At 39.4% G+C, this 16,487-nt stretch overlaps 1 protein-coding gene across 4 annotated transcripts in view; it reads left to right on the top strand.

Moving 5' to 3' along the window:
- The window catches only part of TSGA10 (testis specific 10), a 147,469-nt gene that overhangs the window by 103,246 nt on the left and 27,736 nt on the right, over positions 1–16,487 (top strand). For all 4 annotated transcript variants that reach the window (XM_049856556.1, XM_049856558.1, XM_049856557.1 and 1 more), the window contains exon 17: positions 15,489–15,691. In XM_049856556.1, the coding sequence (XP_049712513.1) occupies positions 15,489–15,691 (203 nt within the window). The remainder of the gene's footprint in view (positions 1–15,488; positions 15,692–16,487) is intronic.

The raw sequence follows: 16,487 nt of genomic DNA on the forward strand, positions 1-16,487 counted from the left end.
TTTTTTTGTTGGGAGTTTTTTGATTACCGTTTCAATCTCTTTTTTTGTTATGGGTCTATTTAGTTGTTCTACTTCTGAATGTGTTAGTTTAGGTAGGTAGTGTTTTTCCAGGAATTCATCCATTTCTTCTAGGTTTTCAAATTTGTTAGAGTACAGTTTTTCATAATAATCTGAAATGATTCTTTTAATTTCATTTGGTTCTGTTGTGATGTGGTCCTTCTCATTTCTTATTCGGGTTATTTGTTTCCTTTCCTGTATTTCTTTAGTCAGTCTAGCCAATGGTTTATCAATTTTGTTAATTTTTTCAAAGAACCAGCTTTTGGCTTTGTTAATTCTTTTGATTGTTTTTCTGTTCTCTAATTCATTTAGTTCAGCTCTAATTTTTATTATTTGTTTTCTTCTGGTGCCTGATGGATTCTTTTGTTGCTCACTTTCTATTTGTTCAAGTTGTCGGGACAGTTCTCTGCTTTTGGCTCTTTCTTCTTTTTGTATGTGTGCATTTATTGATATAAATTGGCCTCTGAGCACTGCTTTTGCTGTGTCCCAGAGGTTTTGATAGGAAGTATTTTCATTCTCGTTGCTTTCTATGAATTTCCTTATTCCCTCCTTGATGTCTTCTATAACCCAGTCTTTTTTCAGGAGGGTATTGTTCATTTTCCAAGTATTTGATTTCTTTTCCCTAGTTTTTCTGTTATTGATCTCTAGTTTTATTGCCTTGTGGTCTGAGAAGATGCTTTGTAATATTTCGATGTTTTGGACTCTGCAAAGGTTTGTTTTATGACCTAATATGTGGTCTATTCTAGAGAATGTTCCATGTGCGCTAGAAAAAAAAGTATACTTTGCAGCAGTTGGGTGGAGAGTTCTGTATAAGTCAATGAGGTCAAGTTGGTTGATTGTTGTAATTAGATCTTCCGTGTCTCTGTTGAGCTTCTTACTGGATGTCCTGTCCTTCTCCGAAAGTGGTGTGTTGAAGTCTCCTACTATAATTGTGGAGGTATCTATCTCGCTTTTCAATTCTGTTAAAATTTGATTTATGTATCTTGCAGCCCTGTCATTGGGTGCGTAAATATTTAATATGGTTATGTCTTCCTGATCAATTGTCCCTTTTATCGTTATATAGTGTCCTTCTTTGTCCTTTGTGGTGTATTTAAGTCTAAAGTCTATTTTGTCAGAAATTAATATTGCTACTCCTCTTCTTTTTTGCTTATTGTTTGCTTGATATACTTTTTTCCATCCTTTGAGTTTTAGTTTGTTTGTGTCTCTAAGTCTAAGGTGTGTCTCTTGTAGGCAGCATATAGATGGATCGTGTTTCTTTATCCAGTCTGTGGCTCTCTGTCTCTTTATTGGTGCATTTAGTCCATTTACATTCAGGGTAATTATAGATAAATAAGTTTTTAGTGCTGTCATTTTGATGCCTTTTTATGTGTGTTGTTGACAATTTCATTTTTCCACATACTTTTTTGTGCTGATGCGTTTTTCTTAGTAAATTGTGAGATCCTCATTTTCATAGTGCTTGACTTTATGTTAGTTGAGTCGTTACATTTTTCTTGGTTTTTATCTTGAGTTATAGAGTTGTTACACCTTTTTGTGGTTACCTTATTATTTACCCCTATTTTTCTAAGTAAAAACCTAACTTGTATTGTTCTATATCGCCTCGTATCACTCTCCATATGGCAGTTCAATGTCTCCTGTATTTAGTCCCTCTTTTTGATTATTGTGATCTTTTACCTATTGACTTCCATGATTCCCTGTTATGTGTATTTTTATTTATTTATTTTTAATTAATCTTAATTTGTTTGTTTTTGTGATTTCCCTATTTGAGTTGATATCAGGACGTTCTGTTTTGTGACCTTGTGTTGTGCTGATATCTGATATTATTGGTTCTCTGACCAAACAATATCCTTTAGTGTTTCTTGTAGCTTTGGTTTGGTTTTTGCAAATTCTCTAAACTTGTGTTTGTCTGTAAATATCTTAATTTCGCCTTCATATTTCAGAGAGAGTTTTGCTGGATATATGATCCTTGGCTGGCAGTTTTTCTCCTTCAGTGTTCTGTATATGTCGTCCCATTCCCTTCTTGCCTGCATGGTTTCTGCTGAGTAGTCAGAACATATTCTTATTGATTCTCCCTTGAAGGAAACCTTTCTTTTCTCCCTGGCTGCTTTTAAAATTTTCTGTTTATCTTTGGTTTTGGTGAGTTTGATGATAATATGTCTTGGTGTTTTTCTTTTTGGATCAATCTTAAATGGGGTTCGATGAGCATCTTGGATAGCTATCCTTTCGTCTTTCATGATGTCAGGGAAGTTTTCTGTCAGGAGTTCTTCAACTATTTTCTCTGTGTTTTCTGTCCCCCCTCCCTGTTCTGGGACTCCAATCACCCGCAGGTTATCCTTCTTGATAGAGTCCCACATAATTCTTAGGGTTTCTTCATTTTTTTTAATTCTTTTATCCGATTTTTTTTCAGCTATGTTGGTGTTGATTCCCTGGTCCTCCAGATGTCCCAGTCTGCATTCTAATTGCTCGAGTCTGCTCCTCTGACTTCCTAGTGTGTTGTCTAATTCTGTTATTTTATTGTTAATCTTTTGGATTTCTACATGTTGTCTCTGTATGGATTCTTGCAACTTATTAATTTTTCCAGTATGTTCTTGAATAATCTTTTTGAGTTCTTCAACAGTTTTATCAGTGTGTTCCTTGGCTTTTTCTGCAGTTATCCTAATTTCATTTGTGATATCATTAAGCATTCTGTAAATTAGTTTTTTATATTCTGTATCTGATAATTCCAAGATTGTATCTTCATTTGGGAAAGGTTTTGATTCTTTTGTTTGGGGGGTTGGAGAAGCTGTCACGGTCTGCTTCTTTAAGTGGTTTGATATGGATTGTTGTCTCTGAGCCATCACTGGGAAACTAGTTTTTCCAGAAAAACTGCTAAAAAAAAAATGCAGTCAGATCCCTATCAGAGTTCTTCCTCTGGCTCAGGCTATTCAGATGTTAATGAAGCCGCCTGGGGAGGGTGGGGGAGGGAACAGAGAGATAGGAGAGTAGCACCTCAGAATATAGCCAGAGTTGCTTGTCTTGCTTGGAATGACTATTATATCTGAGATTCCTGCGGGGCGCGTCGCCTATGTGTGCTGGCTGTGTGGAGATTGCCCCCAGGGGGTCTGGCCCGCTGGAGTCACGGTCAGATCCTCCGCTTCCAGCCCCACGCCCCGCGTCAAGGCTCCCCTACTGGGACGGTGCACTCTCGACTCCAAAATCAGTCGCTGCCTCCCGGGGACTTCTCGTCCCTCCAGCCGCGTGGCCGTGCCGCCGCCGAGAACCAGTTGGGCCTCCTCCCGGGGTTAGTTCAGATGGGTGGAGCAGGTCCCCGTGCTTGTGCCGTGACCGAGTGTCCCGGCTGGGACGCTGTTCTCCCAGCTCCAATACCAGTCGCTGCCTCCCGGGGACTTCTCCTACCGGCTGCGTCCCACACCGCCCGTGCGACCCGGCTGGTCCCCTTCCCGGGGTTAGTTCAGGGGGGTGGAGCAACTCTCCGTGTTTATGGCGTAGGTACGTCCAGTCCAAATCCCTGCGGGACGGTTCCCTGGCTTGGATGCTGCTCTTTCTGCTCCAAGACCAGTCACTGCCTCCCGGGGACTTCTCCTACCGGCTGCGTCCCACGCCGCCTGTGGAACCGGCTGGTCTCCCTCCCGGGGTTAGTTCAGGAGGGTGGAGCAGGTCTCTGTGCTTGTGCTGTACCTGACTGGTACGCTGGCTCCAGGCTCTGGAAACAATCGCTGCTTCCCCGTATTAGTTCGTTCTCCGTCTCTAAATCTGTGTTTGTTGTTCAGGGTTCGTAGATTGTTATGTATGTGATCGATTCACTTGATTTTCCATGTCTTTGTTGTAAGAGGGATCCGAGGTAGCGTCTGCCTAGTCTGCCATCTTGGCTCCGCCCCTCCGGTGGTGAGGTTTTGATGTATGTTGCAGTGTGGGTGGAGCTTGAGCACATTGTGCTGAGCCAGGTGGGCTGATCACAGGAGGACAGATGTTGTGTGACCTCACTTGTATGGGAAGATAGCAAGAGGCAAATATATAGAGACCAAAGTTTATTAGTGGTTATCAGGGGTGGGAGGGAGGCAAAAGGGGGGGTTAATGGTGATAGAAAAATCATACAGATTAAGGGTAGGGTCCCACAGTCAATTATTGTAATTGCTGTCAATAAGTTGTACACCTGTAAAAAGTTGAACTGGCCAAAGTTGTGTGATAAACATATTTACAACAACAACAAAAGAGTAGCTGCTGAAGCTGCTTCTGTATAACCAAACACCTCATGGGATTTGGTTCCTCGGTTTGGATGTTTAGGGTCATGGTTTCATGGGACATCCCAGTTAATTGGTCTAATAACGTGTTTAGTGCTTCTATTCTACCTCCTAGTTCGTTGTATGGTGCCTGGGTATCTTAAAAGGTTGCAAGCAGCCGTCTAAGGCACAACAATTAGTCCCTATCCATCTGGAGCAGCAGAGGAAGAAGGAGAGTCAGGAATAGGGAGAGGATATAGAATGTATGGCTAATTGCCTCCATGAACAACTGCCTCCTTTGCCATGAGACCAGAAGAACTGGATGGTGCCCAGCTTCCATACTGAATATTTTGATCCACGATTCCGTAGAAGAAATCTATTAATTAGATGATATTTAAAACTGAATGGCAGTGTGGAGCAGAACTCAAATTCACATAAAAACACCAGACTTAATGGTCTGGCTGAGACTGGCACTGGCCATTTTGAATCAGACAATCATATGGTGTACTATGCCAGGAATGACTAATTAAAGAGGAATGGTATCACATTCACTGTCAAAAAGAACATCTCAAGATTCATCCTGAAGTACGGTACTGTCAGTGGTAGGATAATATCTGTATGCATATAAAGAAGACCATTTGATATGACTATTATTCAAATCTACACATAAAGCACTAATCCCAAAGATGAAGAAATTGAAGATATTTACCAATTTCTGCAGTCTAAAATTGATCAAACATGCTGTCAAGATGCATTGATAATTATTGGTGATTGGAATGCGAAAGTTGGTAACAGAAGAAAGATTAGTAGTTGGAAAATAAGGCCTTGGTGATAGAGTTGATGCTGGAGATCGAATGATAGAATTTTGCAAGACTAATGACTTACTCAGTGCACATACCGTTTTCAACAATGAAAACAGTGACTGTACACGTGGACCTCACCAGATGGAATACACAGGAATCAAATCGATTACATCTGTGGAAAAGACAATGGAGAAGCTCAATATCATCAGTCAGAACAAGGCCAGGGGCCAATTGCAGAACAGATCGTCAATTACTCATATGCAGGTTCAAGTTAAAGCTGAAGGAAATTAAAACAAGTCCACGAGAGCCAAAATACGACCTCGAGTTATCCCATCTGAATTTAGAGACCACCTGAGGAATAGATTTGACACATTTGACACTGAGGACTGGAGATCAGACAAGTTGTGGGATGACATCAAGGACAGCATACATGAAAAAAGCAAGAGGTCATTAAAAAGACAGGCAAGAAAGAAAAAAAAACAAAATGAATGCCAGAAGAGACTCTGAAAGTTGCTCTTGAATGCAGAGTAGCTAAAGCAAATGGAAGAAATAATGAAGTAAAAGAACTGAACAGAAGATTTCAAAGAGTGGCTCAAGAAGACAAAGTGAAGTATTATATGAAATGAACAAAGGAGTTAGAAAACCAAAGGGAAGAACACACTCAGCATTTCTCAAGCTTAAAGAACTGAATAAAAAATTCAAGCCTTGAGTTGCAACATTGCAGGATTTTAGGGGCAAAAAATGGAATGATGCAGGAAGCATCAAGAGAAGAGAGAAGGAGAGAAGGCGGAGCTAACATAGCACTGTAGACAGAAGCACCAAGCTGTCTCTCCACAAAAAGCCTTGAAAACTAAGTAAAACAGAGACAAATGTCAATCCTGGAACCCTAAGCATCAAATGAAGAGGCGAAGTACTCAACCAAGATGCAAGATCGCACCAGCCAGATACCAACCTAGGAAATGAACGCACAAGGACTGTTCAAAACTAAAAGATTTACAACAGGGAACCAGAGAGATTAATCCGTAAATGGTAACAACATCAGAACAATAAGAAGGAATAAATTGTGTAGGTATAGAACTTTATAATGGAGAGAAAAGCAAGACGATACCAAATAATAAAAGACTGGTTCAAACCTAGAAAAATAAAGGTAAATTACAAAATGACAGCAATAAACTAACGTCTATCAATAATTACACTGAACATAAATGGTCTAAATGTACCCATAAGAGAGAGAATGATAGAAGGGATTAAAAAAAAAAAAACAAAAAACCGAGAATCCATCATTATGCTGTCTACAAGAGACACACCTTAGAAACAAAGACATAAATTTATTAAAAATCAAAGGATGGAAAAAATATATTGAGCAAACAGCTACCAAAAAAGAGCAGGAGTGGCAATACTAATCTCAGATAAAATAGACCTTAAAACGAAATCCATCATAAAAGACAAAGAAGGATGTTATGTAATGATTAAAGGGATGATCCATCCTGAAGACATAACCATAGTAAATATCTCTGCACCCAATGACAGGGCTCCAAAATACATAAAACAAACAGCATGGAAAAGAGAAATTGATGGTTCCACAATAATAGTAGGACACTTCAACCCAGCGCTCTTTGTAAGGGACAGAACATCAAGAAAGAAACCCAACAACGATACAGAAGATCTAAAGGCCACAGTCAACATAGACATATATTGAACACTCCACCCAACAGCTACAAAGTACGCATTCTTTTCCAATGCACATGGAACATTCTCCAGAATAGACCACGTCTTAGGCCACAAAGCAGCCCTCAACAAAACCCAAAACACTGAGATAAAACAAAGTATCTTCTCTGATCACAACACCGTCAAAGTAGAAATTAACAATAAGAAAAGCAAGAAAAAAAAAATCAATTACAAGGACACTGAATAACACTCTGCTTAAAAACCACTGGATAATAGAAGAAATCAAAGATGGAATTGAAAAATTCCTAGAATTAAATGAGAATGAAAACACATCATAGCAAAACCCTTGGGACACAGCAAAGGCAGTGCTTAGAGGTCAATTTATAGCAATAGATGCATGCATCAAAAAAGAAGGGACAAAATCAAAACATTTGCTACACAACTTGAACAAATAGAAAGGGAACAGCAAAAGAAGGCCACAGCCACCAGAAGAAAGGAGATGATGAAGAGCAGAGTAGAAATAAATGAAACAGAGAATAGAAAAACAATAAAAAGAATCAACAAAACCAATAGTTGGTTCTTTGAAAGGATTAACAAAATTGACAAACCACTGGCCGAATTGATGGGAGAAAAATGCAAATAACCTGAATAAGAAACGAAATGGGGACGTTACAATAGACCTAACTGAAATAAAAAGAATCATAATGGAGTATTATGAAAAACTATACTCCAACAAATTTGAAAACCTAGAGGAAGTGGACAAATTTCTAGAAACACACTACCTACCCAAACTAATACAAAATGATGTTGAAAATCTGAACAGACCCATAACAAGAGAAGATACCGAAAAATTAAAAAAAAAAAAAAAAGCCCTGGCCCGGATGGTTTCACTGGAGAAGTCTACCAAACATTCAGAGAAGAGCTTACACCAGTACTACTCAAACTGTTTCAAAACATAGAAGAGATACTTCTGAATTCATTCTATGAAGTCAGCATAACCCTGATACCAAAACCAGGCAAAAGGAGGCAGAGCCAAGATGGTGGAATAGACAGACGCTTCCAGCTAGCCCTCTTTTCAACAAAGACCCCAAAAAACAAGTGAAATGAGTATATTTGTGACAACCTGGGAGCCCTGAGCTTCAAAGGCAAGCTTAGAAAATGAACTGAGGGGCGGGGGAGGAAGAGACCATTCAGAAGCGGAGAGGAGTTACCGGACCTAAATCGCGGGGAGCCTTCAGGCACCATTCCCGGAGCGGTGGCTAGCATTCGGCTGCAGGTTCCTCAGGGAGAAGCAGCCAGCCACACAGCCTACTGACACCTCCGGAACCTGAGAGAACAGCGCTCTCGGCAAAAGCTAAGTACTTGCATATATTTTACCAGAGCCCCCCACCCCCAAGCCAGCTTCAATGTCTGAATTCCCTGGATCTGAGGTAGGCCCTGTTGAGCACCTAGAGCCATCCTCCCAGCCTTGGAGAAGGAAAAAAATTGCATTTGGGGGAAAAGATAATTTGCCAGCTCCACTAACCGGGGGAGCTCTGAACAGAAGCGGCTCCTGTCTAGGCATAAATGGTCCATGGACTTTGAGCACCTTTCCCTTCTGTATGGACCTGTGTGGGCCTGTTTCGGGAGAATAGGCCCTTGTTGGCAGACTCCAACCGTTTCAGCTGTGCAGTGGAGAGCTGGGTATTTGATGTCTGACATTGCTTTGCCTATTAAACAAGGTCCTCACCTACCGGCATCAGGGACCTAAGGACTGGTAGCTCCACTCAGGTAACCCAGCCACCCGCGACAGGGGTCCAAGGATAACTGGTACCTCCCAGTCCTTACAACTAAAAACTTTGGGTGCCCATGGTCCATCTGCAGAACCCACCCATCTGCATGGTCTAAGGAACAGGGACGCATTTTCCTCAGAGACACTCAGGGGTCGGTTCTCAGCCCCCTGCCTTGTTCAGAGTGTGACCGCCTGCTGCAGTCAGATACTGGTATATATGCCAATCACCCCTGCCCCTCTAAGACTAGGATAGAGCCTGTACCACACACTTGACGAGCAGCTACCTGGAAACCTGAGCTGAATTCAGACAAGAAAACTGAATGGACTCCTAAACTGATATACATGATAACAATTCTAGCCATCTGGGGACAGGATGTCAGAGTTCCAAAGGTGAATATAATCAAGCTAGCTCACTCAAGCAACCCATAGGGGTATACTAAAACAAAACAAAGCAAGAAGCTATGACACAGTAAGCAAGCATAAACTAATACAATAACTTATAGATGGCTCAGAGACAATAGTCAATATCAAGTCACATAAAGAAACAGACCATGATCACCTCAACAGGCTCTCAAAACAAAGAATCCAGGGATCTTCTAGATGAAAGTGCATTCCTGGAATTACCAGATGCAGAATACAAAAGTTTAATATACAGAACCCTTCAAGACATCAGGAAGGAAATGAGGCAATATGCAGAACAAGCCAAGGAATATACAGATAAAGCAATTGAAGAAATTAGAAAGGTTATTCAGGAACATACTGAAAAATTTAATAAACTGGAAGAATCCATAGACAGACAGCAATCAGAAATTCAGAAGATTAACAATAAAATTACAGAATTAGACAACTCAATAGAAGGTCAGAGGAGCAGAATTGAGCAAGTGGAAGCCAGAATTTCTGAACTCGAAGATAAATCGCTTGGCTCTAACATAAAAAATTTTGAAGAAAAATCAGATAAAAGAATTACAAAAAATGAAGAAATCTTAAGAATCATGTGGGACTCTATCAAGGGAAATAACCTATGAGTCACTGGAGTACCAGAACAGGGAAGGATGACAGAAAATACAAAGAGAATTGTTGAAGATTTGTTGGCAGAAAACTTCCCTGATATCATGAAAGATGAGAAGATATCTATTCATTGAACTCCACATAGGGTAGATGTTAAAAGATGTTAAAAGAGCCACCAAGACATTATAATCAAACTTACCAAAACCAAAGATAAAGAGAGAATTTTAAGAGCAGCTAGGGATAAAAACTCACCTACAAAGGAGAGCCAATAAGAATAAGCTCGGACTACTCGGCAGAAACCATGCAGGCAAGAAGGCAATGGGGTGACATATTTTTAAAAAATTGAAGGGAAAAAACTGCCTGCCAAGAATCATATATCCAGCAAAACTGTCTCCTAACTATGAAGGTGAAATTAGAACATTTCCAGATAAACAGAAGTTTAGGGAATTTGTAAAAACCAAACCAAAACTATAAGAAATACTAAAGGGAGTTCTTTGGTTAGAAAATCAATAATATCAGGTATCAACCGAAGACTAGAATACTGGGCAGAGCAATCAGAAGTCAACCCAGACAGGGAAATAAAAAAAAACAAAGCAGGATTAAAAAAAAAAATCAAAACAGAGTGACAGCGATGCTATTATATAAAAAGACAACATTAAAACAATAAAAAGGGACTAAGAAATGTAATCATAGATTTTCCTTATGGAAAGGAAGATACGGCGATACAAAGAAATAAAAGCTAGGTTTAAATTTAGAAAAATAGGGGTAAATAATAAGGTAACCACAAAGGATACAAACTATCCTACTCATCAAAATAAAATACAAGAAAAAAATAGAGACTCAGTAGAAACAAAATCAACAACAATGAATAACGAGGAAAGGACGATATATAATCTACTCAGCACATGAAATTAAGTGGGAAAAAGAAACTGTCAACAACACACAAAAAAAAGACATCAAAATGATAGCACTAAATTCGTACCTATCCATAATTGTGCTGAATGTAAATGGACTAAATGCACCAATAAAGAGACAGAGAGTGGCAGAATGGATTAAAAAACATGATCCATCTATATGCTGCCTACAAGAGACACACCTTAGACTTAGAGACACAAACAAACTAAAACTCAAAGGATGGAAGAAAATATATCAGGCAGACAACAATCAAAAAAGAGCAGGAGTACCAAAACCAGGCAAAGACACCACAAAAAAAGAAAATTGCAGACCAGTATCTGTCATGAATATAGATGCAAAAATTCTCAACAAAATTCTAGCCAATAGAATTCAGCACCATATTAAAAAAATAATAATACACCACGACCAAGTAGGATTTGTACGAGGTATGCGAGGATGGTTCAACATTAGAAAATCAATTAGCATAATCCATCACATAAATAATCACGTGGTCATCTCAATCGATGCCGAAAACGCATTTCACGAAGTCCAACACCATTCCTGATAAAGACTGTCTATAAAGTAGGTGTAGAAGGGAAATTCATCTCTACAAAATCAACAGCCTACATCATTCTTAACGGAGAAAGGCTGAAAACGTTCCCCTTGAGAACAGCAACAAGAGAAGGATGCCCTTTATCATGACTCCTATTTAATATTGTGCTGGAATTCTTAGCTAGAGCAATAAGGCAAGAAAAAGAAATAAACAGCATCCAAATTAGTAAGGAGGAAGTAAAACTGTCCCTATTTGCAGATGATTTGATACTATACATAGAAAACCCAAAAGACTCCACAAGAAAACTACTGGAACTAATAGAAAGATTCAGCAGACTGGCAGGATACAAGATAAACATAAAAAAATCAGTTGGATTCCTATACACCAATAAAGATAATGACAAAAAGGAAATCAGGAAAACAATACCATTTATAATAGCATCTAAAAAAATAAAATACTTAGGAATATAAAAGACCTGCACTGTGTTGGGTTATACAAAGAAAACTACAAAACAGTACTACAAGAAACCAAGAGATCTACGTAAATGGAAAAACATACAATTCTTATGAATAAGTAGACTCAACATTGTGAAAATGACAATTCTACCCAAAGTGATTTACAAATACAACGCGATCTTGATCCAAATACCAACAACATTCTTTAAAGAGATGGAAAACTTATCATTAACTTTATATGGAAAGGAAAGGAGCCCCGGATAAGTAAAGCACTATTGAAGAAGAAGAATAAAGTAGGAGAACTTGCACTACCTGAGCTCAGAACTTACTACACAGCTACGGTAGTCAGAACAGCCTGGTACTGGTACGACGATGGATACATTGACCAATGGAACAGAATTGAGAACCCAGATGTAAATCCATCCACCTATTGTCACCTGATCTTTGACAAGGACCCAAAGCCATCAAGTGGGGGAAAAGACAGTCTTTTTAACAAATGGTGCTGGCAAAACTGGATGTCCTTCTGCAAAAAATGAAACAGGGCCCATACCTGACACCATATACAAAAACTAATTTGAAGTGGATCAAAGACCTAAATATAAAACCAAAAACTATAAAGATCATGGAAGAAAAAATAGACTCAGTGCTAGAGGCCCTAATACACATCATTAACAGGATACAGACCATAATGAACAGCAAACTCCAGAAGAAAGCTAGATAAATGGGATCTTCTAAAAAGTAAACACTTAATGCTTATCAAAAGACTTCACCAAAAGAGTAAAAAGAGAACCTACAAACTGGGGAAAAAAATTTGTCTATTACAAATCAGAGAAAGGTCTAATCTCTAAAATCTACAGGAAAATCCAACACCTCTACAACAAAAAGACAAATAATCTAATTATAAAATGGACAAAGGAAATGGACACTTTACCAAAAAAGACATTAAAGCAGCCAGCAGACACATGAGGAAATACTGTGATCACTAGCCATTAGAGAAGTGCAGATCAAAACCACAACGAGATACCATCTCACCCTGGCATTACTGGCACAAATAAAAAAAAAACAGAAAATAACAAATGTTGGAGAGACTGCGGGGCTATCAGGACTCTTATGCACTGCTGGTGGGAATGCAAAATGATACAAACGTTTTGGAAAATGATATGGTGCTTCCTTAGAAAGCTAGAAATAGAAATACCATGTGATCTAGCAATCTCACTCGTAGGAATGTATCCTAGAGAAATAAGAGTGGTCACACGAATAGACATACGCACACCCACGTTCAGTGCAGCATCGTTCACAACGATGGAAATAACCTTGATGCCCATCAGCAGATGAATGGTCAAACTGTGGTACACGCACACAGTGAAGTATTACACAACGATGAAGAGCAATGATGAATCTGTGCAGCATCTCATAGCACGGATGCATCTGGAGGCCATTATGCTGAGTGAAATAAGGCAGTCACAAAAGGATTCGTATGAGACCACTACTGTAAACACTCATGGAAATGTTTACACACAGAAAGAAACGATCTTTGATGGTTACGAGGGAGGGAAGGGATGGGGATGGAAAAACACTAAATGCACAATAGATAAATGATAACTTTGGCGAAGGTAAGACAGTGCACAGTAATGGGTGTGGTGGTTAAGATGTGTGTCAACTTGGCTGGGCCATGATTGTTTTTATGTGTTTATATGTGATCACTCCCATGGTTGAATCTGCTGTGAGCAGCCAGTCAGTTGAAAAGCAGTTTCCTTGGGGGTGTGGCCTGCATCCAAATATAAGCAGATGTTCTGGCTTCTTTGCTCCCTCTGGATCCCGCCCTGCCTCCTGTTCATCTGACCTCTGGCTCTTGGGACTTGAGCTATCAGCTTATCTGCATATCTTGGGATTTGGATCCTACGGCTGCTTCCTGTCTATCTGACCTCTGCCTCTTGGGACTTGAGCTATCAACTTATCTGCAGATCTTGGAATTCTTATCTTGTTGATCTTCACAGCCTGAGAGTGGGAGCCCCACCCACCGGCCTGCCAACCTTGGGTTTGCCGGCTCCTGTGGTTATGTGAATTGAGAGAAGCCTCTATCCTTGTACATGGACTTGGGACTTTTCAGTCTCTACAATTGCGTGAGCTGTTTCCTTGATATAAGTCTCTCTCCATATATATTTATATGCTTTATTGGTTTTGCTTCTCTAGAAACCCCACTCTAAGAAATTGGGTGAGCCAGCACAACTTGTTCAGGGCAAGGTCATGGAAGCTCCATGGGCAAATCCACACCCCCCAAAGGACCGAATTACTGGGCCGAGGGCTATGGGCGCCATGGTCTCAGGGAACATCTGGCTCAATTGACATAGTTTACAGAGAAAATGTTCTACATTCTACTTTGATGAGTAGGGTCTGGGGTCTTAAAAGCCTGTGGGCAGCCATCTGAGATACTCCACTGGTCTCACCCCTTCGGGAGCAAGGGAGAATGAAAATTAAAGATACATCATGCTTGATAAAGTAGAGGGTCAGTGAAACAGAGGAAGACCCCCAATGAGATGAATTGACACAGTGGCTATGACAATGGGCTCAAGCATAGCAACAATTGTGACGATGGCACAGGACTGGGCAGTGTTTTTTTCTGTTGTACATGGGGTTGCTGTAAGTCAGAACTGATTTGATGGCACCTTAAAACAACGATCACACAACTCTTTAATACGCTACAACCTGTTGAATCATGTACTTCAAATGGGTCAATTATATAGTATGTGAATTATATCACAATAAAGCTATTTTTTAACGAAAAGATGCCCCATATTGTATTCCTGCCTGCAAAATGTGTGAGATTGCCCACTTTAATGTACGTCAACACAAACTAACAAATTTGCCAATTTTTTAGACTAGAGCAGTATGGTTCGACCACAGGCTGTTCCCCTCAGTGAACATTAACGATGTCTGTATAAACTATCGATTGTCCTGACTTGGATGGAGTGGGTGCTACTAGGTTCTAGTGGTTAGGAAGCCAGGGATGCTGCTAAATATTCCGTAATACACAGGACAGCCCCCACACCGCTTATCCCACTCGGAATGTCCGTAGTTCCAAGGTTAAGGAACCCTAGACTAGAAGTGACATCTTGTTTTAGTTTCTATTTCTATTTGATTAATAGTAAGGGTAAATTTTTTCTGTATGTTTGCTAATTAGTTTTGTCAATTTTCTGGTCATGTAATTAGCCCATAGATCTCCTCAATTTATATGAGCTTTTTATGCAAATAAAGATGTTAAATCTTTTCTTTGTTGTTATCGTTGTATTTATTGAGTTTATTTTCCTCCAGTTGTTTCCTTTTAAATTTTGGCTAAGTTTATATCGACTGTCAAAATGTTTATTTTTTTATGTGGTTCAAACTTAACTGTTTTTCCATTGTATCTAAGCCTAGAAAGTTCTTCCCTTACCTACCCCTCCACCAATCATTTCATGTTTATTCACTTCTGTTTTCTTGCAGTTTTATTTAAGTTTGTCTGTTCACATTTTACTCTTAAAATACATTTAGAATTTATTATAATCTGTATTATGAGGTAAGGAATAATTTCTTTCTAAATAGTAATGCCTGGTTTTCCTCCTTTTGAAGAAGCAAGAAATAATTCGCTTCAAGAGTATATTCTAGGCTCAAAATTACCTTCAAAAGGGAGGTTTTCTACAGGTTTATGCAAGCTAGGGAGTGTGCATTTACTCCTTGGATACTTTAACAATGACACTCCATAGGGGGGTTGGATGTTTATAACTCACCTAACTAAGGACACGCAGTAGTTACAGATATCACCACGTCAGTCTTGCAGAAGTACACAAGGAAATATCAAAGCTGAAAATGGAAATATTTGCAGTTTGGGATTAACAATTCTTAAAATGAATTTTCTAATATGATCTGAGAATTGGGGAAACTGGTGTGTGTGTATTTGGTAGGAAGGATGACACAATTTCACATCAAGGTATTAAGAATGGTTGTGAAGTTTATAACAATACAGAAGCTTTATCTTACAAGTGAACGGATGGGAATAAGTGTAGATATCTTCTTACTATCATACAGATGGAGAATGAATTAGATTCTGCTCGTTCTGAAATAGAACTCCTCAGGAGTCAGATGACAAATGAGAGGATCTCTATGCAGAACCTGGAAGCTTTGCTGGTGGCCAATCGAGACAAAGAGTATCAGTCTCAGATAGCGCTTCAAGAAAAAGAGTCTGAAATCCAGCTCCTTAAAGAACACCTTTGTCTGGCAGAAAATAAAATGTGAGTTGACTAACAATATAAAGTCATTTTTATTCAATGTTTTGGTACTTTGTAAATTAGTAGGATTTTAAAACTAGAGTTTAGTTAATTTAGCACCCGTAATTTACCATCAGTAAAACTGAGGACAAGGGATCTTGTCACTTAGCACAGGCTCAGTACTCATTTCTATTGCCTGTTTTTCCCTTACCTAAATTTAAGTTTAGCCATCTCTGTAGTTTCCAGCAGAGCTTTGGGTATAATAGAATGTCTGACCCAAAATATTACTTTTAGGAAATACTACAACCAGATTAGAAAAAGGTGAAGCACTTCTGAAACCAGAAGAATTTTTGTATTTACAGACCCACCTGTTATTGCTACCTAGTCTTTCCATTGTCACATAGTATTTACTTATTTGTGGAGCCCCTGTGGTATAGCGGTTGAAGCACAAGGCTGCTCACCAAAAGGCTGACAGTTTGAACCCACCAGCCACTCCATGGGAGAAAGATGTGTTAGTTTGCTTCCGTCAAGATTTACAGCCTTGGAAACCCTATAGGGTCGCTAGGAATTGGAATTGGATTAGTGACAGTGGGTTTGGTTTGGTTTTATTTCCTTATTTACGTATAAATGTGTACTGGGTACCTGGAAGAATTCCTGTACTCACAGAGTGCTAAAGACTTCCCCGGAACATGGATTTTAGCGTTTTCAGACTTCCCAGCCTGATTAGCACATTGTTTCAAGACCCTTGTTGGAGGCTGGGGTGGAAAAGTCAGTTTGGATACTGAATGCTTTATTAATAAACTTGGTCATCTCTCACAAG

This window comes from Elephas maximus, chromosome 17, assembly GCF_024166365.1.
Source record: "Elephas maximus indicus isolate mEleMax1 chromosome 17, mEleMax1 primary haplotype, whole genome shotgun sequence".
NCBI lineage: Eukaryota > Metazoa > Chordata > Mammalia > Proboscidea > Elephantidae > Elephas > Elephas maximus.